Raw genomic sequence first — 26306 nt, 5'->3', positions numbered from 1 at the left:
TGTTTAAAATACATTTTCTCAACCAGCTGCCAAAGTGGCAATTTTGGCTGTTGCTAGGGCAGACACGAGAAATGTGACTCCCAAAGCTGTGTGTGGCCACTGAAGAAGGGAGGTAGCAGGTCCAGCAAGCCACAACACATGGCTGGTGGAGTCTGTTTGGCTTGGTGGAAGAGTCAGAAGTCTCACCGCTGTAGTTAGATGTCACCATTCCATCACAGAAGTAATGGCCCTTTAGCTAGAAGAGCCGTTCTCTGCACCCAGCCTGTTTGATGTGATCCATCTCTGACATTAGACTAATGATGACATCTATGCACAGCTAGCCCATGGGAACTTGTGACAGGTGTTTTTCATGTTGCATCCTGTGCTACAATGAACAAGTGATGCCCCAAGTGGCAAACCTGCATCATCCCAGCTCATGGCTTCCCTAGATTTCCGCTTTGTTCTGCTGATGCCGTTGCTTTAAGCAGTAGCCCTCACACCCAAGAAGTATAACCAAATCATAAGACAGAGGCGGAAAGAGAGAGCTCTAGAGTGTACAGGGCACTTCACCTATGTTGCTGTAATCCTTGCAGCAGCCCAGTAAGTTAGGCAGTGGTACGATCTGCATATTGCAGACTGAGGCTGAGAGAATGGTAGCTTATGTAAGGCCACCTAATCAGTGCATGGTAGAGGTGAGACTTTCCAACTCAAACTCAGGCCTCCTTCACACAATTGCAGTTGAGAAAACAAGCCATGTTGGCTTACCTCCCTGCTGCACTTGTTGGGGAACGTGTGTGTGACAGTTAACTTTATCAGTCTGGGCAGCAGTGTTGTTGTGTCGTGCAAATCCTGCCAGGGTATCTTGTTGCAGCACTTAGCATGCTAACTCCAACCCTGTAACAGTATATGCTTTCTGGGCAGCTTGTTAACCCCAGCAGCAAGCTACCCAGCTAGCTTTGCACAAGCTGAGTAGTGGCAAGCACAGTTACTGTGGCTTATTAACCACTCTGCAGTTGTGCAAACCAGCTCTCTTAAGCCATGATGCTATCCAGGCTCTCACCAGTAGCTGCTTGGTGGTTGCAACATCCCAGAATGTGTTTCTGAACTTCATTACTGGTAGATGTGCCCTTATGCATCTAACAGCTGTATAGCCTGAAGTGCCTGATTCTGCCTAATCTTGGAAGCTAAGCAGAGCTGGATCTGGTTGAAATCTGGATGGGTGACTTTGGGCGAACTGCCCAGAGAGCTTTAGCTGTGGGCAGTATAAAATGTAATGTAATAATAATAATCATGGAAGTAGGAATTTCTGATCTCCAGGGTGCCTTACAGGCCAAGTTTTTAGCAAATGTGTTGACATTCTCACATTATCTTCTCAGTTGGCCCATTTCCAAAGAACAGAACAATTTTGATCAGGTTAAGCATTCCTATTGTCATAACTTGATTATTGAGCTTTGAATGAGAAGTAGCAGGGTGTATGAGAATATAGAATAAAATGCATAAAAAGATTTAACTGTATGTATCCCTCTTTAGTATGAAGTCTACTTTTGTACATATTAAACTTCAGTTTATATGCTCATGCTTTGGATTCTTTCTTAAAGGTACGGTAGCCCTGGGAATGTAACAAAAGAATATTTTGAATTTTCTGAGTTCTTCTTGAAAACGTATGCTGTGGGAATCCAACAGGTAAAGCTTTGTCCTTTTTTTAAAAGCAGTATGATGGATTTACAGCAGCCTTCCCCAACCTGATGTCATTCAAATGTTGTGAACTGTAGTTCTGTACAGCCCCAGGCAGCATGGCCAATGGTGAGGAATGCTGGGAGTTAGTCCAATAATATCTGGAGGGCAGTAGGTTGGGGAAGGCTGGTCTGCAGCAAGCATTTTAGTCTGTCTCTTGTGTAGCATCCCAGTATAAGCCATTGATCCCAGTACTTGGGAGGTGGTAGTGTTGTTATGTGCCATCAACTTGTCTCTAATTTATGAATGAGAGCCCTCCAAAATGTCCTTTCCATAACATCTCTGCTTAGCAGTTCTTGGGAGGTAGCGGTTTCTGTGACAGAAGGAAAGACTAGCAGATGCAGCCCAGGAACCTGGGAAAAAGGCATGAGAGGTGGGTGTCCACTGCCTAGGAAATTTTTTACTAGGGTGTTTTAAGGACACCCAAGGTGCTTTGTGCTGACCTGGCATAAAGCATGTACAGGTTTAATATTTTGATCTCCTTTGCCAGGAGTAGCACTTTGAAAAGGGAATAGATGGGTGGGTCAGTGTACTCCCTCCAAAACTCCAGAGTGGGTGGACAGAACAGTATAATGCCACAGTCACTACTTATGCCTCTCTTATCTCCGAGATGGCAATGTGGTGGTCAGCTGCTACTCCCTAGGAGACTAGTTTTGGCCAAAATCTACCAGTTGCTGGTCCCCAATTTGACTGGTGGTATGCATTATAACAAAACTTGCCTCTAAGGTCCAAGTATTAGTCTGGGACTGTCTGCTGGGAAATCACTGATGGAAAAACTTTCATTTCTGTATCAATAGCATTACAGTCATGATATCTTGGATATTTCCCCACACTTTTCAGCAGGATAATAGCAACACCAACATCACTATTTTTTATCGCATCAACTTGTTAACTAAAGAGAAAAAGGTCCCCTTGGATGTATTAAACTTGGCTTTCTTCTGTTTATTGAAAATAATCGTGCAAATCTGTGTGTGCCTATTTGTTGGCTCCATGTTGAATTCTGAACCTATAAAAGTTTAGTAGCTAATTTATTGGTCTACAAAGAGAAAGCCTCAGAAATGAAAGTAGCTAAATTTTGCCAGAATTGGGTCACTAATAAAGGAAAATTAAGTCCTGAGTATTAATTGGCTCCAGTTTCCAAGATACAGCTTCAGGTCAAAATTGCATCAAAATAATTCAAAATTATGAGGGGGATGTGCAATTATGCTCCATAACTTTTCTGCAAAATGTGATATAGCAATGAGAATGGTGCCACACCAATCATTATAAATTTATCTTATTATTGATACCAATAACATAACTTTCCAATCATTTATTGGTTTTTCATGTAAAATTTTCATGTTTTTTGCATGAAAAACTGACAAGCTCTAACATCAGGCTCATATAACATTAAATGACAAACTGTGCCTTTTGGCTTTTCTCTTGTGAGCTGCAGTAGGACCATCCCTGGAGAGATTCCAGCAGTATTCGGCAAGCATGGATGGACTCAATTTTCCCTGGTATCTTTTCTCCATGCTTGCAATATCCTGGTGGATTCTCTCCCCATGCTCATCACTCACTGCCCCACAGTTCAAAGGGAAGTAGTATAAATGCTAGTGCAAGAAGTGAATTTTCAGTGACAGGTTTGCACCAAGTGCTTTTTAGGAACTAAACAAATTTTGTACATATTTTTCATAGTCATCTGCCTTGCTGTTCCCAAGAAACTCCAACTATGATTGGTGGGTTCACACCATTGGGACTGCAAAAGGCATGGACTTGTTCTTCTTGTTTAGCCAATGACGCAGATAAGTTGCACATGTAATGCAACAATAATGAGGGGCCCAACTCTTGTCCTGATCCCCTATTTTGCATCCAAAATATAGTGCTATGCCTTTTTTTCCCACTGCCATCATACCGCACTTCTGAGATGCAAGTGTAATCTCACCACAAATGTAGCAGAAGTTATCTGCATTGTTTACACAGTTTCAAGGCATCTTGGCTTCTGAGGGAAAATATCACACAACTGTTCCTTGGAAATGTTAGGCAATGACACTTTCACAAGCCACCAGATGTAACTGTATGATGCGTAGATCTGACCAAGACAAATGTGCCTTACAATAAAAGAACAATAAATTACAGTTAGGTAATAATCTTTATTCTCAAATTGAAGGAAAATTTATACACTTCCATGTGGTACCATTTTCATTGTTCTACCATATTTGTTGAGAAGTTACAAGGCATCATGATCATCAGACACCTTTTTCCCTTGTTGGCAAATATACATGCAAGTGTATAAATCTTTATTGTGAAATATCTTGAAACCTTTAGCCAACCAGCACCTTTATCACCTGTTTTCTAATTCTTCTAATCAAAATATGTAAGAATTAGCACATTTTATCCTGGAGGTCGTGTCATGAGGCTGGCGCTCCTTCCCATCAAAAGCAATCACTCCAGTTGATACTACAAATGTCTTTATTCTACATAGCATTACAATTACAGTCACATAAGCTTGAAGTTGTCCTCTTGTTCTGAACACATTCACCTTACATTGGATTTATGACCCCTTCAAGGTAGTCCTTCTAAAGGCAGGGCGGTATGACCCCTTTCCCTGCGTCGCTCAATCATTCTCGATTCTAGCTGTCCCAATCTGCCTGTGTGCCTGCATGAATGAACATCCTCTAAAGCTTCTTCCACGTTATCTCCTAAGTTCCCACATCCCATATCTGGAACAGGTTTCAAAAACTGTTTCTCCTTCCACATCCAAATTGTTCTCTTGATGTTCCGCTGTTTTGACTGCTTCCTGAACCTCCTTGTCTAATTTCTGATTTCCATTGTCTGTGCAGCTGGGGAGTACAGAGTGTTCTGCTGGCATTAGAACTAGCTCTTCATCAACACTCTGGTTCTCATTTATTTTTATTATTATTATTTTATTAAAACATTTTTATGCCGCCCCATTCGCCGAAGCCTCGGGGCGGCTTACAACAAAAAATTTAAAATAACATTTTAAAATATATACAATAAAATACAAATATACACTATAAAACAAGCCGCCCTGGCCAAATAAAATTCAATAATATTAACATTTAAAATACTGCTTAAATAAAAAGGTCTTCGCCTGGCGCCGAAAAACAAATAACGACGGCGCCAGGCGGACCTCTCTGGGGAGCGCATTCCATAACTTAGGCGCCACCGCTGAGAAAGCCCTCCTCCGAGTAACCACCCTCCTAACTTCTTCCATGGAGGGCTCCCGGAGAAGGGCCTCTCCCGCCGATCTCAGGGGGCGGCTGGGCATATAAGGATGTAAGCGCTCCTTCAGGTAACCAGGACCCAAGCCGTTTAGGGCTTTATAGGTCATAACCAACACCTTGAATTGGGCCCGGACTTCAATGGGAAGCCAGTGAAGCTGACGGAGAACTGGAGTCATGTGAACATAACGTCCAGTCCCCGTCAGCAGCCTGGCAGCTCTATTTTGGACCAATTGAAGTATCCGGACCGTCTTCAAGGGTAGCCCCACGTAGAGCGCGTTGCAGAAGTCCAAACGGGAAGTCACCAACGCATGTGTCACTGTCGCAAGGCAATCATTCTCCAGATAGGGGCGCAGCTGATGAATTAGCCGAAGCTGGAGGAAAGCACTCCTCGCCACTGCTGTTACCTGAGCTTCCAGTGAAAGCTCTGGGTCGAGGAGCACTCCCAAGCTGCGGACCTTGTCCCTAAGAGGGAGTGCAACCCCATTCAGGACAAGGTTCAATTCACCCTCTCCGAAGCCCGATCCACCAACCAACAGGACCTCCGTCTTGTCTGGATTGAGCTTCTCATGGGAAGTTTCCTCCTCTTGTGCGTGCGCCAAAGACTCTTCTGAGTCTGCATGCACAAACAGGTCGATAATTTCCCAAAATTTGTAGACCAGTGTAATTCTTTGCTTGTAGGTGCTCTAGGTATGTCACAGGGTACTCCTGAAAAGCAGGAATTTTTCAAACCAATTTGACATGTTTCCTTTTTTCCTTAGGTGCTCCTAAAAATCTTGGACCAATACAGGCAGAATGACTATGTTGCTCCACGAGTCCTTCAGCAGACATTAAATTATCTGAACCAAGGGGTCCATCACTGTATAACATGGAAGCAAATGAAACCACATATGCAGGTCAGTCTAAAAATAGCAGATAGTTCCCATAAAATCCTGAGGATTTTAGCTACAGCAGAACTTAGGAAAATATTAATGTTGCTGTTACTGTAATAGGAACACAGTCGCTTGAGCAGGAATAACCAACTAATACTATGATTGCTTTATATATCTTCATTTCTATCTCTGGTTTATGTATCTTCATTTCTATCTCAGTTTGTCTGTGGGACTCAATATGGACTGCATACATGGTATTTTTCCTCCCGGAAGGCAACAGCAATTTTTGGCCTGCAAACTAAAACTAAACATTATGCCTAGTATGAGATTGCTACCAAACCTAGAGAACCCACATTAGAAACAGAAACAGAGTGAGGCAGAAACTGGGCCATCTATTCTGACCCCAATTATCTTCTCCCTGGATAGATCATGTAAAAATGTGACAGCACTGCATTGTGAGTGTTTGAACCCTTGCAGTGGTAGCCAGTGACAAACAGCAGAAGCAGGGAAATGGGCAACATGAGAATATGGTGCCACGATTTTTATATTTCTAAATGTTAAAGGGAGAGAAAGAGCAGGAGATGCCTGGCTGCTGCTTTCACTGAAAGTGTTGCTTAAGCTGTAATGGGTAATTTCGGACATTGTGTGGTGGCCATTTTGGCCTTAACTTTCTAAAAGATTCTTGTGTGTATGTATGCAAACAATATTGAGATGTGCAGTGATTTCTCTGAAAGAGTGTGAGTGATCATCTGACATGGTTCACATAACACAACATCCCACTGTGGCTTAATTTGCCCATGGTGGTGGTTTTGTTGTGGGCACCCACAGCCGCCTATTCTGCATGGCTCTCGGCTTGTTGTTTCAGTGGCATGAGTTGTTTCGGGGTTGACAACCCTCAGATAACCCATGGCTTGTTTCAGGGTTGCCATAAGTCAGAGATGACTTGACAGCACACAATAACTAACCCCTGATCAACTATTAGCTGCTGGTGTTTGCACTGCATGGCAAGCGAGCCCCTGTTATGCCAGCTAATCCTGGGGAGCAGTACATCTCAAAAGGAAGCTTGTACTGCTAAATTGCCTCAAAAGGTTTGGGATCCTTTGCTGGGGTTTAACACGCTGCCAGTGGGAGAATTTGCCCTGGTTTCACATTCACACAGACACACACAGCACTTGGAAAGGAAAGTTGATCCCGTAGACAATATGGAGCAGGCACATGCTTTTAACCTGATGTTGCCTAGGCAGCAAAGATTCCGATTACATCCCAATCTTATTCAGTATTTCTGAAGAGATAAAGAGCTTCCTGCCTAACAGAGAAAGATGCTAACAGACAAAGAAAGGGAGTGGAGTCCATTGACTGTCCTGCAGGATAGACAGCAGACTTTTGCATGAGCAGGAAGGGTGCAAGATGTCCACAGGCTGGGGTGCCAGGCCTGCATTCAGAGCTTACTACCCTTCTATTTTCTAAGTCCCTGATCTTTATACTATTTCTCTCTGTACTTTTCATTGTGGGAATGAGGCATTTCCTGGGCTTATGCTAATGGTTTGGTGGGTGTTTGCTTCTTGATGACCTTGACTGTTGTTTCTATGGGTAAAAAGGTGAATTCCTTGTTCATGCTTTCTGGTTGCTGTTGATGATATAGTTTCCAGGGAGTCATCCTCTTTGCAGGGTCTCTTTTAAGGGATATGTCTTAAATGGGACCTTTTCTTTGCAAGAAGTCCAGCAGTCATTATTAACCATGAATTCTTACCCACACTGGCTAGCCCAGGATAGTAGGTCCTTCCTCCTAAATGTAAGCTTAGCCAATATGCCTGATGCCCTGAAAGCCTGCCCTGGCCTGGAAGCTTATCATTATGGCACTAATATTGATGTATACACACACTACAGTACCCACTATGCAAAAAGGCACCCACAGGCACCTGGCATGATGCAACCGCCCCTGTTAATAAACTAAGCCACTGTGGATTGTTGTGATGTTTGAACAAGCATGAAGGACATGGGCTGAGGAACAGTTTAAGTCTTATGGTAAGCACTGTCCTCTCTCTACCCATTCTTTCATTTTCATTTCCCATCTTTAGCAGAGTCCTCTTTTACTCCAGCTCAAGCTATGCTTTTCTTCCAACTGGAATATGCTGAAAGTTGAAGCCCAACACATTTTGAGGTCACCATGTTGGAGAACACTGCTTCATAGGAAAAAAACATTCTGCTTTCCCCTCCCCCCAAGTTTTTTTGAGAAAGGGACTTAATTTTAATCTTAAAGGGAAAAGATCTGGATTAATTACACTGGTCTACAAGGGAAAAGCCTCAGAAATTAAAGTAGCTAAATTTTACCAGAATTGGGTCCCTAATAAAGGAAAATTAAGTCCTGAAATTAAGTAAATTTAATTGGTTCCAATTTCCAAGATACAGTTTCAGGTCAAAGTTGCATCAAAATAATTCAAAATTACGAGGGGAATGTGTGATTATGCTCCATATCTTTGAATCTGGTGGATCTGGAATGGGCAAGTCCTCTCCATGGGGATATTCCACGGTCCACATCTTCTTTCTTCAGATCCCTTTTGCAGTTGGGGAAACAATGCAAAAATAGCAGTCTCTGCTATGATTGATGGGTTTCCTCCACACCATTGGGACTGTGAAAGGCATGGACTTTTTCTTCTCATTTATCCAATGATGCAGATAAGTTGCACATGTAATGCAACAATAATGAGGGGCCCAACTCTTGTCCTGATCCCCTATTTTGCATCCAAAATATAGGTGGTATGCCATTTTTACCACTGCTTTTTTGCACTTTTGAGATGCAAATGTAACCTTGTAGCAGAAGTTACCTGTGTTGTTTACACAGTTTTGTGGAATCTTGGCTTCTGAGGGAAAATATCATGCAACTGTTCCTTGTAAATGTTAGGCAATGACACTTTCACAAGCCACCAGATGTAACTGTATGATGCGTAGACAAATGTACCTTGCAATAAAAGAACAATCAAATACAGTTGGGTAATAATCTTTATTCTCAAAGTGAAGGTAAATTTATACACTCCCATGTGGTAGCACGTTCATTGTTTTACTGTTCTTTGTCAAGAAGTTATGAGGCATCATGATCACCAGAAACCTCCCTCCCTTGTAGGCAAATATACTTGCCTGTGTATAAATCTTTATTGTGAAATATCTTGAAACCTTTAGCCAACCAGCACCTTTATCACCGGTTTTCTAATTCATCTAATCAAAATATGTAAGAATTAGCACATTTTATCTTGGAGGTTGATAATTTCCCAAAATTTGTAGACCAGTGTTACCCAAGCAATAGTTTTACTGAAATAAGTAAGGGTCCCTCCCCTTCTCACTTCTTTTTTTCCTTTAGTTGAAGACATTTCCTTCCTGGCAGCTGGGCTCACTTCTAAGTGAGGGCCTCCAACTGCCTCAATCTTCATTTTCTATGAATGCCTCTGTGCTACAGTTTTGCAATGCAGTTCAGAGGCAGTTTTCGGAAATAAAGGCAGTGGGCGGCTGCAGACCAATACTTTCCTCTGTAGCACACTGATGAGAAAAACCAGAGAGAGCAGGTATGCTGGGGGTATACAATCAAAAGAACATTTACAGTTTATTGAGACATACAGGAAATACATGCAGCATGCAGGCAGTTCCCAAAGGGACTACAAAAATGGCATCTGTACAAGATGCTTTTATAACCTATCACTTACATGCACAGTTTGGGGGATCACGTACACAGTGTGGTAGAGGTACATTAGGGCAAAACAGAAAGGATTAAGATGACACCATACAGGAAGAACCTTCAGGACAGGGAAACCATTAGCATGTCTTAAGGAGTGCCACAACGGATGGGCCTTTCAGAACTCGAGGGCCTTCACATTTCTAAGATAGACCCCTGGGAAGCCAGACTTACAACATGGATTCCTGATGTGTTAGACTTTTTGCAGCCATATTAGGGCAAAGCTTTCGCTCATCTTGTCCTGACAACGCCCATTCACCAAGTAAAAAAAGGGAAGCCTGAGTGTTGGAGAAGTGAGAAAGTAGCTTGGCTTGGTGACAGTTGCTTGGACATGCCACTTGTCCTTTTGGGGCTACCTATATCTCCTCTGGCAACTGTTTTGTGGTAGTGCTCATGTCTGTGTCAGTTGTGCCCAAATGATTGCGTTCTTTCTCCTTTCAAGTTCCCCTTGGCAGGCAAAGAGTTGATTATCATTACATTGCACTGATACAAGGTTGATTGTGTTTTTTATAAGACTTTGTGTGAAGAAGTGATCTTCTCCCTGATGTGTTATAAAGATGAGGATGAAGAGCTATGGCAGGAGGATCCCTATGAGTACATCCGCATGAAATTTGGTAAATATCTGTGCCTTCCCTGGGTACTCTGTCCGTTCCGGTAATTAAATGTACTATCATACATTGGGGTAGATCTCAGAGTTTTGTTTGACCTGCATTTTTAAATCAAAATATGGTTTTATTACTATTGAGACGATCTGACAAAGAAAGATAAAACCAAAGAAGAATTGAACGGAAGATGTATGTTGGCTTTTCTATCTAATCGTCTCCCTTCCTCAGCAGTCTTCTTAAAATCCTTGAGAACTGTCACTGTAGAGAGGGATCGGAAGGAAAGTTTGAAAAAGTGAAAAGGAGAGAGAACAAAAATAGAGAGTGGAGGAGAGGCTGCAAGCTGTTTATTCCCATTAATAGTGCTACCTGGCCTCTATATCATGCCTTATTTTTAGCAACCATGATTTCTTGCATGGGATACAGACCTGGTTCTCACTTCTCCTGTGGTGGCATGGTCGCTACTTGTGCATCGATGTTTCTCGCAACCCTTTGAAATTGTTAATAGTGGGAAAGGCTGTGTGAGAAGGGCATAGAACTGTCATGACAGGGAACCCGCTTGAGAGCCTCAAACATGGACTTTGCTGTACATGAGTTACCACAGCAGCATGAATCGTTGCTGTACCGCAAGCAGGGTGATATGAAGTGCTATGAAACAAAACCTTAAATTTCCAGGTTGTCACACAAGAAAGTTCTCAAACAATTGAGCAATTTCCTTAGGGCACAATTCTGTGCAGGCTGGGCCTGCTGGGAGTCAGGCCCTTTTTCCTGGGTAAACTTGCATGGGCTCGCCCCTTCAACACGTGGCTGGTCCTTGTTCATTCGGCTTTGAAACAATATTTTCAAAATGTTCTTATTTTATTGTAACACTCTCTCTCACTTTCTTTTTCTTTTATATTTTGAAACCTTGTAAGATGTGTTTGAGGATTATGCATCCCCTACAACAGCAGCCCAGATTCTTCTGTATACTGCAGCAAAAAAACGAAAAGAGGTACTTATAATTCTGTCAAAACACAATTGCTTCTTTTAAAACCTGTGCAGCTTTGCTTGCTCAGTTTCTCAAAGACTGTTGCAGCATTTCTATTTGTCTTCCTCTGCTTTTTTAAAAAGACTATTCATTACATCCCTCCCCTGCCCTTCCCTTCTAGGAGTGGGTTGTGTGATCTTTCACTCCCTGTCCTTCCATGTTATCTTTGTGCCCAGCCGTTATCAGTTAATTTAGGCTAAAGGCTAGTGGCTGACTCAGGGTGCTCCAGCAAGGTCCATGACTGATCAGGATTAGAACTCATGTCTTCACCATTTAAAACTCTCATCACTACAGATTGACACTCAGTTGTCTTGCAGTTTAACTTAGTTTGATGTTGCTTAACATGGTTTTTAAACTGTTATTATTACCAGTACTACAGATTTTTCAATTACCTAAACTAACACCAAGCACCATGTAGTATTTCAGAAGGTCATCAACAAAAGCAGTTATCCTCTTCAGAGTCAGGAAGGCTCCTTTTATGGTTAGATGCACAAGCTTGTTTTTTCTTGGGTTTCATGACTTTTTTTTAATGTGCCAAGGCTTCTAGGACTGTTGTTTCCCTTCTTGATAACTAATGTTTTCCCCTCTGTGGAGAGGCATCCAGTATGAGAATTGTGGGTTGTAAGATAAGATGTATGTTATCTGAAATACATTCCTTAAAACAAAGCAGTCCATCTGTTCTAGTCTTAGTAGTAAAAATATCAATGTTTGTGACTTTTCTAGTTTTAATTTTCTGGTGGGGGGTATTTTTGGTCATTTGTTTAGGTGTTACCAAAAATGATGACATTTTGCTATCAGATCCTCACTGAGCCCAACATTGATCCCAGGAAGAAAGATGGGGCATTGCACGTGATAGGATCTCTAGCAGATATTTTGCTGAAGGTAAATGGATGAACACACACAAAATGTGTGTAGCTGGGTCACCAAAGATACCATTCTTGCATGTTAATAGTTGCAGTTATGAATACATGAAAACCTAATGCAAGAACCAGAATGCATGCATGTATTTCTGAATTTGATGAATTTTTTGCATTTTATATGGGATTTTAATGATTGTAAGCCGCCCCGAGGCTCATGCGATGGGGTGGCATATAAGTTGTCTAAATAAATAAATAAATAAATAAATTTCTGAGAAAGTGGGAGTTGTTCAGCAATGGTTCTTATTTGCAATGGTTCTTCTGTTCCACTTTTACATGTATCTCTGATGATAAAGCTGTGCACAGCAGGAGCTGCTTAACTTGCCCCTAAATCTTGTTAAAAGATATGCATTCTTTGTAAACAGGCATGTTTCACAAGAGTGCCCTGAATACTTTGGCCTGAAAATGTAAAGTAAAAAGGAATCAGTAGGCTATTGTTGAAATAATTCCCTGTTGATGTCAGGGCCGGAAGCCTACAGCAGGTCTTGACCATGAAGGCTATGAGGCAGAGAATGGATTGCCCCTGTGCATCTGGTCTAAACAAAGAAAGGAATTATAGGGATGGACCACAGCAGCAAGGGGCAGGACATAGAGCGGGCCCATGTGACTAAAGCTTCCAGCTTCAGTTTATCCACTGGCCCAAGCAAGGCTTTCTGCTCTGTGCTGCAAGCCTTCTTAGCCTCTGAATCGCTTCATCTCCAGCTTGTCCAAAGTTTCCTGCTGAACAGGCACCAGACTGACAGTGAAGGCCTCTGGGTTGTATCCAGTGCTGTCTTTCCACAAACGGAAGGGAATCTCTGGTGGAAGAGATTTTCCCTCCCCTGATCATCCCCAAAACTGCTCCAGGGGTTGGGAGACCTTCCAAAGCAGATTTGGGGTGCTGGTGGAGGCTTCAGGAGAGAAGAAAGGAAGGGGTAAGGCCTGCTCTGCAAGGGTTGTATCCAACCCTGTCTATTAAACTTGACACCTAAGGCTGCTTCAAGTGCTAAAATTTTAGTCTGTAGATTGCATTGCACTGAATTGCCCCTGCCTTACAGTATTCCCAAACACATACTTTAAAATGCAGTGTTGATACAGGTACATGTCCGGTGACAGTTCTTTATATTATTATTATTATTATTATTATTATTATTATTATTATTACATTTCTATGCCTCCCCTTGCCGAAGCCTCGGGGCGGCTTACAACACAATAAAATACATTGAAATACAATAGCACATAATAAATTACCATTAAATACAAAAATACAAAAAATACATTGAGTTACAAACATAATAATATAAAATTAAAATTATCAGTATAAAATAAGTAAATAAATAATATAGGAGGAGAAAAGAGAAGGAAGAAGAAGTTGCCCTGGCCAGATTATACAGGTAACTCAAGTCATTGGGTCATGTTGTGACTGTAAATTCCAGTAGAATGCTTAATGAATTGCCATAGCAAATCCCAACTAATGGGTGCATGTGCCGTGCATGTGCCATACAGGTGCACATTCCAAGGTGTAGCCACCTAACTAGTCTGAATCTAACTAGTCTGAATCTCCTTGTGCAGGCTCTGCTTGCTTTGGGATCATGGCAGCATTGTAATATTTCCCTTTCAACCTGAACAGTGGAATGTTTTAGATCTAGTGGTTTCTAGATCAACACCTCTGCATGTCTTTGAGTATATAATATCAGAACGTTGTCTTAGAAATGGAAATAGAAATTAGAGCCTCTTTTGGTTTGTATTATGCCATTACTCCAGAGGAGTTAAATCTTAAGAAATAGATCAATGTGACTATATCAAAATGGAAGTGTAACTTATTTCTGTGACTGCTCTTAATTCCCTTCAGAAGAGTGTATTCAAGGATCAAATGGAGCTGATGCTACAGAATCACGTCTTTCCATTGTTCATGTCGAACCTGGGGTATTTGAGAGCAAGAGTAAGTGACTAGAACATGTCATTTGGTGGTGATTCGTTCTTCACATTGGCCAGAGCATGCCCTCTGCTACTGGGGGGCTATTTAAACTTAGTTGTGTTCAGAAGTCTGAGGGTGTGAAGGTTGCAGTGTGGCCCATTTGCAGGTGATCTTTGGTCCTTGTTGGTCCATTTTGCTTAGATGTTTAGTGTGCTGTTTTATGGCTGAGACTCAAAGACTGAGTCCTTTCAGACCCTTATTCCCACTTGCTGCCTCTTAAGCAAGGTTTGCTGCAGTCTTACGGCAATAGCCTGCAGAAATGCCTTAGACATACAGGGTTCCTATATCTTGTTCTATGATTTTAATGTGTTGTATTATTAATATTGGGTGAGGATGCATGAAATTGTGCTGTATAAGCCTCTTCAAGATATATATTAAATAAATGGAGAACTGCTAGCACACAATTAAGTTCTATAAATGTTATCAGAACTTTGGTACAGCCTGGTTTGTTTTCTTCTTGTGCCACAGTCCTGTTGGACGCTTCATTCATTCAGCACCTTGAAATTCCACAATGAACTTAATCTAAGGAATGCAGTTGAACTAACAAAGAAGAGTCTGATTGATGACAAAGAAATGCCAGTAAAAGTAGAAGCTGCCATAGCACTTCAGTCCTTAATAAGTCATCAGGAACAAGGTTTGATTTTCATATTGTTCCCATTTTTTATCTAGGTCATGTCCAAATGGGACTTTACTCTTCCTTTTGTTTCCTCATCAGTTTTTTCCTGTTTGTTCAATTATATCATTAGGTTATGAACTGCAGGCAGAGATTGTCCCCTTTGACTTTTGTCCCCTTACAATAAGCTTCTTGGAGTACAAACCAGTCTAGACTTCTAGGTATCATGTACCTAGTTTTTAAGTATTTTAGAAATAATAAATGTTACAATTATATTAAAGTAGGTTTGAATAGGCATGGTACATGATTTGGAATATATGTTGAAATATTTCCTATAATCAACCCTATTAATGACTGTAGTGCAGACACTGGAGTTAAAATAAACACCTGTTGCAGCTGCACTAACAGGTAGAAGTGCTAGAGCAACAGAAAAATTGTGCTTGCTAGTGCAACTCAAGGAACTATATGAAACAGTTGCTCCCAGAATAGAACAAACCAGTGAAGATCATAGAAGGGGGCTCTGTTGGCTTGTCCCATTCCAGAAGCAGTAGTTTGGAGTAATTTCTTGGCTTGTGCTACCCATCAGTTCCAGTAGCACATGTTTAGAGCTGATGGATTGCCAGGATGAGATATTGCCCATAGTACGTTAGGCTGAAGTGTGCAGCCTCTGGAAATCATTAGTTATTCTCCGTGGCCCCTGTGCATCACACACATGGGCTTTTGTGCCCACGCAGAGCCTATTGTCGGGAAGCTTCTATAGCTAAGCATTCATTTGAGTGGAAGCCCCTCCCTTCCAGGTCCCAGGAGGTATGGGTGGGCCTCCCACCCATCCCCTTGGTTCCTTTTCGACTGCCGTCATGCCTAGATTGGGAATCGCTTTGTTCTCCTCTACCTTAGGTACTCCATTTTCCATCTAATATCAGAGTAGTGACCATGAGAAGCTGTTTTCATACTCTTGTGTCTTTTTAAAAACCCAAACGTGTGTGTATATGCGTGCACAGTTCCAAATCAAATGTACTGTACAGCATTGTTGTATTCTCTATTTTGTATTCTCCAACACAATTTAATCATAAAAGTGCAGCATGCATGCTGCTTGTTTTTAACCCTGGTGATCCTGACCACATACATTCATCCTTGACTCTTCTTTTCCAATTGTGAGACCCTTCTTTAATTGTCAAGCTGAGTTGAGTGCTAGCCATGCAAGTGGGTGGAAGTGGAGATTTCCGTAATGACTCAAGTACCAGTAAGGCTCTGGTGGCATGTTGCAGTTTCTCTGGGAAAGGGGTTTGGCAGGAAGATGTTTCTCTGCAGTGATAGATTACAAGTTCCCTGAAGGGTCTGCTAGTTCCCCCCTTTTCAGCTTTTTGGCAGATCTCTCTGGCCTACACCAGTAAAGTGCGTAAGGAAAATGAAGCTGACAGACATGTAGACATATGGCACATTCTGAGAAAAGATGAAAGTGTGGTAACCAAGGAGCATAAATGTAGTCAGGAGTTTCCTGCACCTTCATTTAAACAAGCAGATGTTGTCAAGATTGACTTCTTTTATCTTTTGGGATATATTGCTGGTGTGTGTTACTCTTGTGTGTGCCTCTTTAGCAAAGGAATACGTTAAGCCCTACATCAGGCCTGTTATGCAGGAGCTGCTGCGTGTTGTTCGGGAAACTGAGAATGATGATCTCACCAATGTAATCCAGAAGCTGATTTGTGAATACAGCCAGGAAGTAGCAACAATTGCGGTTGAGATGACACAGCACCTGGTAAGAGATGGCAGGGCTCCATTTCAGTTTCAGAACGCCTATGTTTTAGTTCCAGTTGACTTTCTTTGAACTATTTTCAGTCTACCTGTTTACCAAAATGAGTATGAAGCATTTCTTCTGGACTAAATGTTCCTCTTAGGAAAATGCACATCAGTGGAAAAAGAAAAACGGGGTCAGCTAAGCCTGCCCTCTGTCCTGATGATCCCAGTGCCGTTGTAAGGAGCAAATTTAATCCATCTCTAAGTATGTTCCAGAGAGCTTATCTAGGTCATGTCCAAATGGGACAGTATGTTGAGAGTTGACTTTTATATAGGCCAACATATTTTGACCTTTTAACATAATAAACTGAATAATCTTATTTGGTATTAAAAGAGACTAAGCAATCAAAGATAAGTCGCTCTTGTAAACTGCTACTAATATTTCTTTTAAAAGATTAATAGGCTGTCAGTGCACTCAAACCTGTATTTCCCCATCTCAGTTTTCAGCCATTTATTTGCTTTTTCCATGGACTATAAATGCATCCCTTATATGAATGTCAGTAGTAGTAGTAGTAGTGGTGAATCCCTTGCTTAACAACTAGAGCAATATCTAAGTATATGTGATGGCTTTTTCTTCTATTCCTCTTTTGTATCTCTCTCCTTGCATTTCTCTCTCTGGTGCTAAGCATTAAATTACTATAAGTTTCTTGGAGTACAAACCAAACTAGACTACCAGGTGCCCAGTCCGAGTGGACTCCGGGGGATGGTGGAGGACAGGAAGGCCTGGAGGAATGTTGTCCATGGGGTCAGACACGACTTCACAACTAACCGCAACAATAATAATAGTAATAATTTGTGTGCTCCAAAGTTACCAAGTTCATGTTAGGAGCTTGTGGTTCATATCATGAGCAAGTGTTCTGCAATGTTTCATATTTCTGATTTCTGTAGGCAGAAATATTTGGCAAAGTTCTGCAGAGTGAAGAATATGAAGAAATGGAGGATAAAACTGTTATGGCCATGGGAATCCTGCACACCATTGACACAATCCTGACTGTTGTGCAAGACCACAAGGAGGTGAGCCTTCTCTCCCACTTCAAAGCTGTACAGGCCAACAGAGGCTCTCTGGCCCTATCAATCTTGCAGCCCTTTGGTATGCAACTTTCAACCATTTGTTTAAAATAAGTACAGTGGTACCTCGGCTCACAAACGTCTTGGTTCACGACCAAATTGGGTCTCGAACAAAAATTTCATGGAAATATTGACATGGGTCACGAACTCCACATTGGGTGGCAACCAAGATTGCAGCCATCTCCCCACCCTCCTGAGTGCGGAGTTGGCCACGATCACAGTTGCATTCATGCAGGGAAGATGGGTTCAATCTCGGCCATCTCCCCACCCCCCCCAGTCAGCACAATTACAGTCATCTCCCCACCCCCCCAAGTGAGGCGATGGCCACAATCATGCTGGGGGTGGGGGGGGGGAGATGGCCGAGAGCGCACCTGTCTCTCCCTCCCCGAGCATGCCCCATTCGCACCCATCTCTACCTCAGTGCGCCCGCGATCACGCCCATCTCTTCCCCCCCACAGAGTGCCAGGATGACGGGCGCGTGCAGGGATGACAGGAGTGATCTCGGTCATGCTTGAGGGGGAGGGTGGGGAGATGGCCGCAATCTTTGTTGTTCTTTGTCACTTTGCTTCACATTTTTCTGATTTAAAAAAAATGGTTACAGAACGGATTAACCTTATTTACAGTGAAGCTTATGGGAAATTTTAACTTGGCTCACGACCAATTTGGATCACGACCTGAGTCCTGGAACGGATTGAGTTCATGAGCCAAGGTACCACTGTATTTCAAAATCTTCAGGATCTGAAGGATTCCAAGCCCCCTGTGGAGGGCAGAGGGAACACAAAGGCAATGATCACCGGTGCTCCTCCTGCCTTGCCTCTCAGCAAGACATCCAAGTTCAGCCACTTACGAGTAGCTGAGGCACTTCAGAGCAGGAGGGAGGGACATGGAGCTGCTGTCAAGATGCATGATACCTTGGTGGGATCCTCTCCTCCCCAGGATACCCCCAAATCTCTGTCTCCAAGGCTACCCTTGTGACCACAGAGATGCATCCAGAGCTGTCCTTTCCGTGCGGGCTGCAGGGCAGGAAGGAAGCACCCTGAGTGCAGAGAAACGGTCAGAGCAATTTTGCAACCTCACAGCTGGGTCTCCAGAAATCCCTGTGACTGCCCAGGTGCTGTCTAGCAGCCAGAGGATTGCATGGCACATGCCTTAAACCCATTAAGTATGAATTTTACTGCTGGCTCCTCAAAGTTTTAAATGTTTAAAATATGCTTAAATGTTTGACATTGTATTCTTTTGTTACTTCATTGTTGCTGCTTGGTTTTATGATTGTAAATCTCCGAGGGCATTGGCCAATTAGACAGTATACAAATCTAAGAAATAAATGAAGCTTTTATAGAAGGCGTTTTGCTTTAGGGAAGCTGCTCGATTAAACAAAAGCCTCTTTATTTTACTGTGAAAATTTAAAATTGTACGGTCTTTCTTTTCTTCTAGATAACTCAACAGTTGGAGAGCATTTGCTTGCAGATTATCGGTCTCGTTTTGCAAAAGCATGTGATAGGTATTTCTTTTATTTTTAAGTAGACTTTCTAGGGAATATTATGTCTTCTTTTATATGGCAGAAAACAAATTTGCAATAGCATATAATACACCTGCTTGTTCACTTTTCTTCTCTGCCACTCGCTTCAGATTGATCTTAAATAGAAGTAATTCTGAATTCCATTTTTGTCTTAAGTTTAACACAACCAGTGCCACACTAGGATTATAGGTTGTTTTCCATTTACTAGAGCGCAGACTGGCAGTCAGGCTGTTGAAGAGCCAGTTCAATTCTGCATGAAGCCAAGGGTGGAGCTGTACATAATGTCTGGGTTCAAGCCGAGTCTCAGGTTTGCTGGATGATGCTAAGCAAAGTATCATCTCCTTACCTTGGATTATCATCTGTTAGACAAAGCACAACATAACAGGTGAAACCCATGGGGACATTTTTGAGAGAGCCTTTTGGAGTAGAGCAGGGGTGGCAAACATTTTTTGACTGAAGAGGCAAAGCGCAACTTGTCAAGTGTCCCAAGGGCCACATACCATCAGAGGTGGGGCTAAGGACACGGTGGGTCTGGCCAAAGTAAAGTGGATGGGGCTATATGTGCCAATTTGGAAGCCACAGCTTAGTTCTCTGTCCACAGCTCAGTTTTCCTGAAGTTTGGTTCAAGAGGGCATGCTAGAATTTACAAGTGCATCTTTCTAGAAACTGAAGTCAAGTCTGTGACAGTCATTTCCTCCTTCATAGGGGATACTGGAGAGAGATTCAGAGTGTTGGAGAATATTGATTTGGACCCAGCATTTATTTTTCTATGTATCTGCCAAATACAACTTTGCTTAAGCTCTTAATCGGATCCATGCAATGCTGATAAATGCTTTACAGTCATGTCCGTGCCTGACCTGGCAAGTTGGCTGTCTGTCTATCACAGAAGCACATAATGCATGTCTGAGTGTTCATGTTGCTGTTTCAGTAGTTAAGAATAATGCAGATTGCTACAGTTGGACAAAATCTCCAAACTTTCCGTTCCAGAACTTGTCACATCTGTATGTGATTTTTCTTCCTTCAGAGTTCTACGAAGAAATCCTCTCTCTGGCATACAGCTTGACATGCCATCTTATTTCACCACAAATGTGGCAGCTTTTGGGTGTCCTATATGAAGTGTTTCAGCAGGATTGCTTTGAGTACTTTGCAGGTAATGAGCTCAGCAGCGTGTTCTGGAAGGGAATTGATGGATGTTATAATAACCCAGGAGACTGGAGCAGTAAGAGTTGTACAAGTAACCCAACTGAAGAGTAATGTTGCTCAGAATGCTCTGATGGAGTGTATCAACTGTCAATTTGTCTCAGCTGAGTGAAAAAAAGCCGGGATTGTTCCTTAGTTTTACAGATTCAGGCTTGGATAAGCGCTGGAGAACCACCACCTTTATTATCCATTTCTATCAGGGAGGAAAGCAATCTCCATCAGCGTCTCTGGGGAGATGGAGTAGAGAGAAGCCTTTCCACTCCTTCCTGTGGGTCAGCAAGAAATGTCATATTGCTGAGAGAGCAGTGACATATGTTGGGCTTGCAGGGATCTGTGTGTGCCTCTGAGCCAGTCTCACACAAACCCTTTGGAAACAAACAGGTTGTGCACCCCTCGTGCGGGAGGAATGTTCCAGAATCTCAAATGAACAGTGGGTGATTGGGGGGGGGGGGGAGCCACAAAAGTAGCTGTTACCTTATTGCATTTCCTTTTACTCTCACAATTAACTATATCACTTGTGTCTGCCTAGATATGATGCCTCTCTTGCACAACTATGTCACTGTCGATACCACTACTTTATTGTCGAATCCCAAAAATTTAGAGATTATTTACACTATGTGTAAAAAGGTAAGTGTTGCAGTTGTACATACCATTCATACTGAATATCCAAAATGAGTATGAAAATGTGATCTACAAATGTATGGCTGCAACTGGTCACATTTAGCCTGGCTTTCAGCATATATTGATACAGTTTTTAATTTCACGTGTGTGCATATGTACATGTGTGCACATGTGTTACATACATATAGTCTTTACTTCCCATTGCCAAATTCCCAACTTCAGTGGGTTTGTATCTTCACGTTATTCTTTGCTAGGACTGTTATGAATATAGCACTTTCGTGTGCAGACTTCGTACCCGCTTTTTAAAGCAGAATATTTATGCATGATTCATGGGGTTCTTCCTGTTGAAAGAGTTGCATTTCCAACCCTGTTGCTTCTTCCATTTTGGCACTCTGATGTTCTGCATGCAGGGTGCCAACTTCTCAAACGGGAGGAGTGATATGCATACCACAAACGCTCTCACATGAATCTTTTTTTTTTTCTTTTGCCTTTTTGGTTGCCACAAGACTGTTCTATTTTGCTGCTCCATAGTGTTTCTTCTAGATTATCATAATCTTCTGGATTATTCTTGGTTGCTCTTCCTAGTGATCTTGTTCTGGAAAACCCTGCCAGGGAGAGGGAAGGCTGCCTTTCTCTGAAAGACTGCCACCTTTTGACTTCTTTTGTCTGAGCAACAAGAAACTTTTTGCCCCGCCATGTATCTTCTCTGAGTGTAACATGTGGACATCTAAACAACATAGATGGATCTGTGTGAGAACTGAAGGTCCTGCCTCACTTAGATATTTTAGACTAAATGAGCATTTGGTCTTTTCCAGCTCTGAATAAGCCCAGAATGCAGAATAGTAGAAGTGCATTCTGATTTCTTTTTATTCCCTGGACCTATTAAGCATAACATTTTGAGAACTTGCTTACAGAAAGTGTGGTCTGGAAGATATTGATCCTGTATTATTTTCAGTGGGGAGATCCTTGAGTGGCAGTGAACTCCATGGAAAAGAATAAAACATGTGCCTTTGTGGAAATGCATAAAAATCTATACTAGTGAGTCTTACTGAGTGTACTTTATTTGGGAGTAATTAACATTCCTGTTTTATTTGCCCTTTTCTTACTACCCAGTTATTCAGCACAATAAGAATCCATCCTGAATGGAAAACATGTTGTCAATATTATGAGAAATCTAAAGCATATTTTCCAATTGGCCATATGGGACATGTGTATTGCCTTCTGCTTATATCTCTCTTTTCAGTAAAAGTACACTAGTCTGTCTTTCCATGTTTTCTTGCCAGGTATTAACAGGAGATGCAGGGGAAGATGCTGAATGCCATGCAGCCAAGCTCTTGGAGGTTATTATTCTACAGTGCAAAGGGAGGGGTATTGACCAGGTAATTTGTCATATGCAGTTTTTTCTTCTCATATGTTCTAAGATGCAGTCAGGGTTTTGGAAAATATCCGAAAATGGGATTTAGGTGGGATGGGACTTGTTTGTTTTGGTGTTGTTTGGATGGGAAACAGGCTGGCATTGGGAAATTCCGTTGAATGGAGTGTTTCCCTTCTCTCTGGCATGCCTCACTTGCTTGAGCCATCACAATGGTGTTTCTCTCCTGCTTTTCTTCAGACAGTCATTTCTTCAGATGAAATGACTAACAAGGCTAGAAAATAAAAACATTACAAAACAAAGATACCAACAATATGGAAACACTGACAAGGCTTAGAATGGCAGGGTAAAAATAAAAGCACCCACTAAGACCTGTTTATAACAAAATTAAAATAGCTTTCCATCGAAGCCTCAGACCCAAACTGTTTCTAAAAAGGGAGGCCTTCCCATTAGGGAAACAACCCATAAACAAGGGAGCAAGATGGACCCTCCCCTGGAAGTAGCTCCAGTGCAGCCACAGGAGGGCTCTCCCCTTAGTCTGCACCAAGCATCCTTCTGGGGATGTTGGGCCATGCACAAGGAAGGCCTCACTAACATCTGCAGACCATCGTAGTAAGTGGGTGGATCCAAACAGTTCCCTAAGTCAGGCTGGCATCTGCTGCTGCCTTGCAGCCCAGCACCATCTATAGCAGTGGTTTTCAACCTTTTTACCTTAGGGTTTGGCAAAAATAGGAAAATTATGTCTCAGGGATCACTGAGGCAGAAATAACAAGCATTATATACAGGAGAGTGAATTGGGCCTATCAGCCTTCCCTTTGTTTCTGACTCAAGTCACTCTGTAAGCCAAAGCTGCACCATTTATGCTCGTGAGAGAGAGATTTTGGCGGACATGGAATAACCCCAAGGGTTGCAAATCCTGAAAAAAGCTAGGGGAAAAAGTAAAGGAAAAGGAACCCCCAAAACATCCTATAAGGCATGGGTCCTTAAACTAAGCTCTTAAGGCCGGAACTGGCCCACCAGGCCCATTTAACCGGCCCACCCCAGAGGTTTTGCACACACCGTGTGCGCGGGTCCACAGCTTGCTTATGAGGAGGTCATTTTGGACTCGCTCAGAGAAAACGATCTCCTTGCAAGCGAGCCGGCACCTTGCTGTGTGCGCGCCCCCGTCCCTGCCTCGCATGCGCACACGTGGGCGTGCCCCCCCCCCCCCCCGTCGGCACTGCCTTGGCGGCCTGCGCCTAACACTGGCACCTGTCAACTGGCTCCCTGTTGAAAAAGTTTGAGGACCCCTGCCATAAGCACTTGGACATAAAGAGACTTGACTCACTGACAGGAAAAACTGATGAATGGGTTACAGTCAGAATGGAAAAGGAAGAGAAGGAAAAGAGCATAGATTTTTAAAAGGGTGGAAAGAACCATCTCATTGTCTGGGTATGTCATTTTCTCATTCACATTGAAAAGCTATTTTTAAATGTCCCATAGAAATCAGTGGAGCAAAATACAGTTTTGATGAAACTGGGAGTGGGCATTATTTTCTTGATTTGCCCATCCTACCGAATAGAAAGGAAAAAACGAAATAAGGCGGTGAACACTGTGTAAGCTCAGAGGACATGAAATGCTGGTTGTTGGGGTGAGGAGGGGAATAGAAAAGTGGGGAGGGGCGATGGAATTTAGTGGTTGGAGCCTTGCACTCCACACTCCACCCTGTTGTTGCAGGGCCCCATTTAGTTTTCCACGATGCTGTTTTAGTAACCCATGTTTACTTTGTATGAGTGCAAGTAGCTGCATCAGTTTAAGCCTCTCCTCTGCTGCCTGGTGCAGCCATGCCTCATGGGCGGCGAAACAGATGGAGTGCTGGTGGAAGGCAGTACAGTTCTTTGAATATTGTGAGCTGCTCTAAGTATCCCCCAGTAAAATGGAAAAGCAGGGCAGACGTGCTGTAAATTCAGTCTCTGTTAATCCACAGAGCTGTAGGGCTTTCCCAAACTCTCTTGTCTGGCAGTGCCAAAGAGTATTCCCCTCTGGTACCTGTCAAGGGCTCTCTAGGCAATGTATCTTGTGTCTTCCACAGCAGCCTTCCCTCCATATGTTTTGGGCAGCAGCTACTAGCATTCTTGACCAGTGGCTATCCTGGCTTAGGCTGATGCGAATTGAAGCTTTGAAAAAATCTGGAGGGCAGCAAGTGGAGAAAGGCTGCCCCACCAAGTCCCTGAATAGAGTGCAGCTGCTGCTGCTGCTATCACAGAGTGAGTTTGGGAGGGGAGGTCTTCTCCCCTAAATTGCTAGTTGCCCAAGGCCCTTCCTTCGTTCCTTGGGAACGTTCTTCATAGCTGCTGAGAGGGGCAAGCTGGGGTGCTACTTGCGGCTGATCAGATGGGGAAGGGGAGACCAGCAGGGAGATTGAGAGAGTGAAGCACAGCCGTGGCGAAGGAGAACCAGAATAGCTGGGGAAGGAAGAGGTAGGACGTGGTAGTCCTACACCTCTCAAACACACTTCACCTTTCCAATTGACAGGCTCTTAGGGGATCACCACCGTCTTGATGCAACACATCCACCAGGTGGCACTTGGGGAACATCATTTAAAATACTTCCATAGAATCTCACCTTTCTGCCAGAGTGGCTTTCTGACTGCCAACAATCTGCAACTGGATTGTCCACATTCTAACTTGCACAAATGCTTGGTCACATGGTACAAGTGGCTAGAAGAAAGTCTCAGGTGACAGAAAGACAACTCCTGGCACATCACATATGTGTGGACTCAGTGTGGGACAGAATGGATTGTGTGCTTAAAAGAATTGAAGCAAATCTGTACCAAGTTAACCCGCACTATGCAACAAGCAAAGTTGAATATTGTGGCCACTGTATATTATGTGGATTAAGCAGAATTGTTGTGTGTAACCTCATTTTGCTAGCTGTAGAGAGGAGCAAAGGAAGCAATGATACTTTTACTTTTTGAAATTTCATTTTGTGGGTCTTTTTTTGAAATGCATAACCATAAGGTCTAGAAACATGCCTTAAAAAACATAGGAAAAAAAGAAAGCTGAAGTGCTTAGAGGGCAGAATTCTCCATCTAGTATCCCATTTTGTAGCTTTGTTATTGCCACTTGAAACTTCTGTAAGGAATTGTGTATTATGTTATTGTATATGCTGAGGAAAGGGAAGTGTAATTCTCTTTCAGGGACTAAATCCTTATTAAAGTTCTCTAAACTTATTTCTTTTCTCTTATTTCTCACTGGCTTCATGGTCCCACATCTCCTGCCTCTGCCTCCAGTGCATCCCACTCTTTGTGGAAGCAGTTCTAGAGCGCTTGACACGAGGGGTTAAAACCAGCGAGCTTCGCACCATGTGTCTCCAGGTTGCCATTGCTGCACTTTACTACAATCCTGAACTTCTCTTGCATACTCTAGAGAACATCCGATTCCCTCACAACCCAGAGCCCATCACTGCACAGTTCATAAACCAGTGGATGAATGATACGGATTGTTTTCTTGGGTAGGTGCTTTCAAAACTAGATGAATTTGGAAAGTAGCTTTTCTACTTGGCTTTGATTAGCAGTAAGATGGTCTGGGAAAACATGAAAGTGTGGGGGAAAACTTTTCTTGCTCTTTCTTTCTGCAGCTCTATAGTGTACCATGATTTTTTTTTTCACAACAAAGAACAAAATTTCTTTTTAAATCACAGTGACTGGTGCTGTTCAGTCACACTGTAGCTCTGCAGTAAACCAACTGCTCTTAACCTGGAACCCTCTGAATGAGTTAGGCTATTAGTCCTATCATTTCCTGCTACTGTGTTTTCTGGGAATGATGGGTGTTACAGTACATATATCCAGAGGGCCCAGGGTGGGAATGGGGGTGCTAGAAAATCCCACTAAAGAAATGATGCTAAAGATTCCATCTCAGCCATGTAACTAAGTACCTTGATTTAGTGGATTGCAGGCATATTGCTGATGGCAGTGGACTTGGTCAACATATACCTGAGACGGACCATCTTGTTTTGCATGAAGATAAAAGCTGCATGATGGTTGCTCCCATATCCAGCTGTATCTCCTTGCACAATGAATTCAAATAGCCCTTTCCAGAC

At 42.6% G+C, this 26306-nt stretch overlaps 1 protein-coding gene across 1 annotated transcript in view; it reads left to right on the top strand.

Moving 5' to 3' along the window:
- The window catches only part of IPO8 (importin 8), a 51874-nt gene that overhangs the window by 14069 nt on the left and 11499 nt on the right, over positions 1–26306 (top strand). The window contains 14 exon segments of the mRNA XM_044434112.1: positions 1578–1662; positions 5699–5833; positions 10048–10147; positions 11050–11126; positions 11928–12044; positions 13911–14000; positions 14505–14670; positions 16248–16408; positions 17335–17460; positions 18949–19015; positions 20058–20183; positions 20763–20860; positions 22138–22233; positions 25498–25718. Coding sequence (XP_044290047.1) covers positions 1578–1662; positions 5699–5833; positions 10048–10147; positions 11050–11126; positions 11928–12044; positions 13911–14000; positions 14505–14670; positions 16248–16408; positions 17335–17460; positions 18949–19015; positions 20058–20183; positions 20763–20860; positions 22138–22233; positions 25498–25718 — 1665 coding nt within the window.

The sequence above is a fragment of the Varanus komodoensis genome, unplaced genomic scaffold, assembly GCF_004798865.1.
Source record: "Varanus komodoensis strain SLA01 unplaced genomic scaffold, ASM479886v1 scaffold27, whole genome shotgun sequence".
NCBI classification, from domain to species: domain Eukaryota; kingdom Metazoa; phylum Chordata; class Lepidosauria; order Squamata; family Varanidae; genus Varanus; species Varanus komodoensis.
This window is presented reverse-complemented; position numbering and strand designations above follow the sequence as displayed.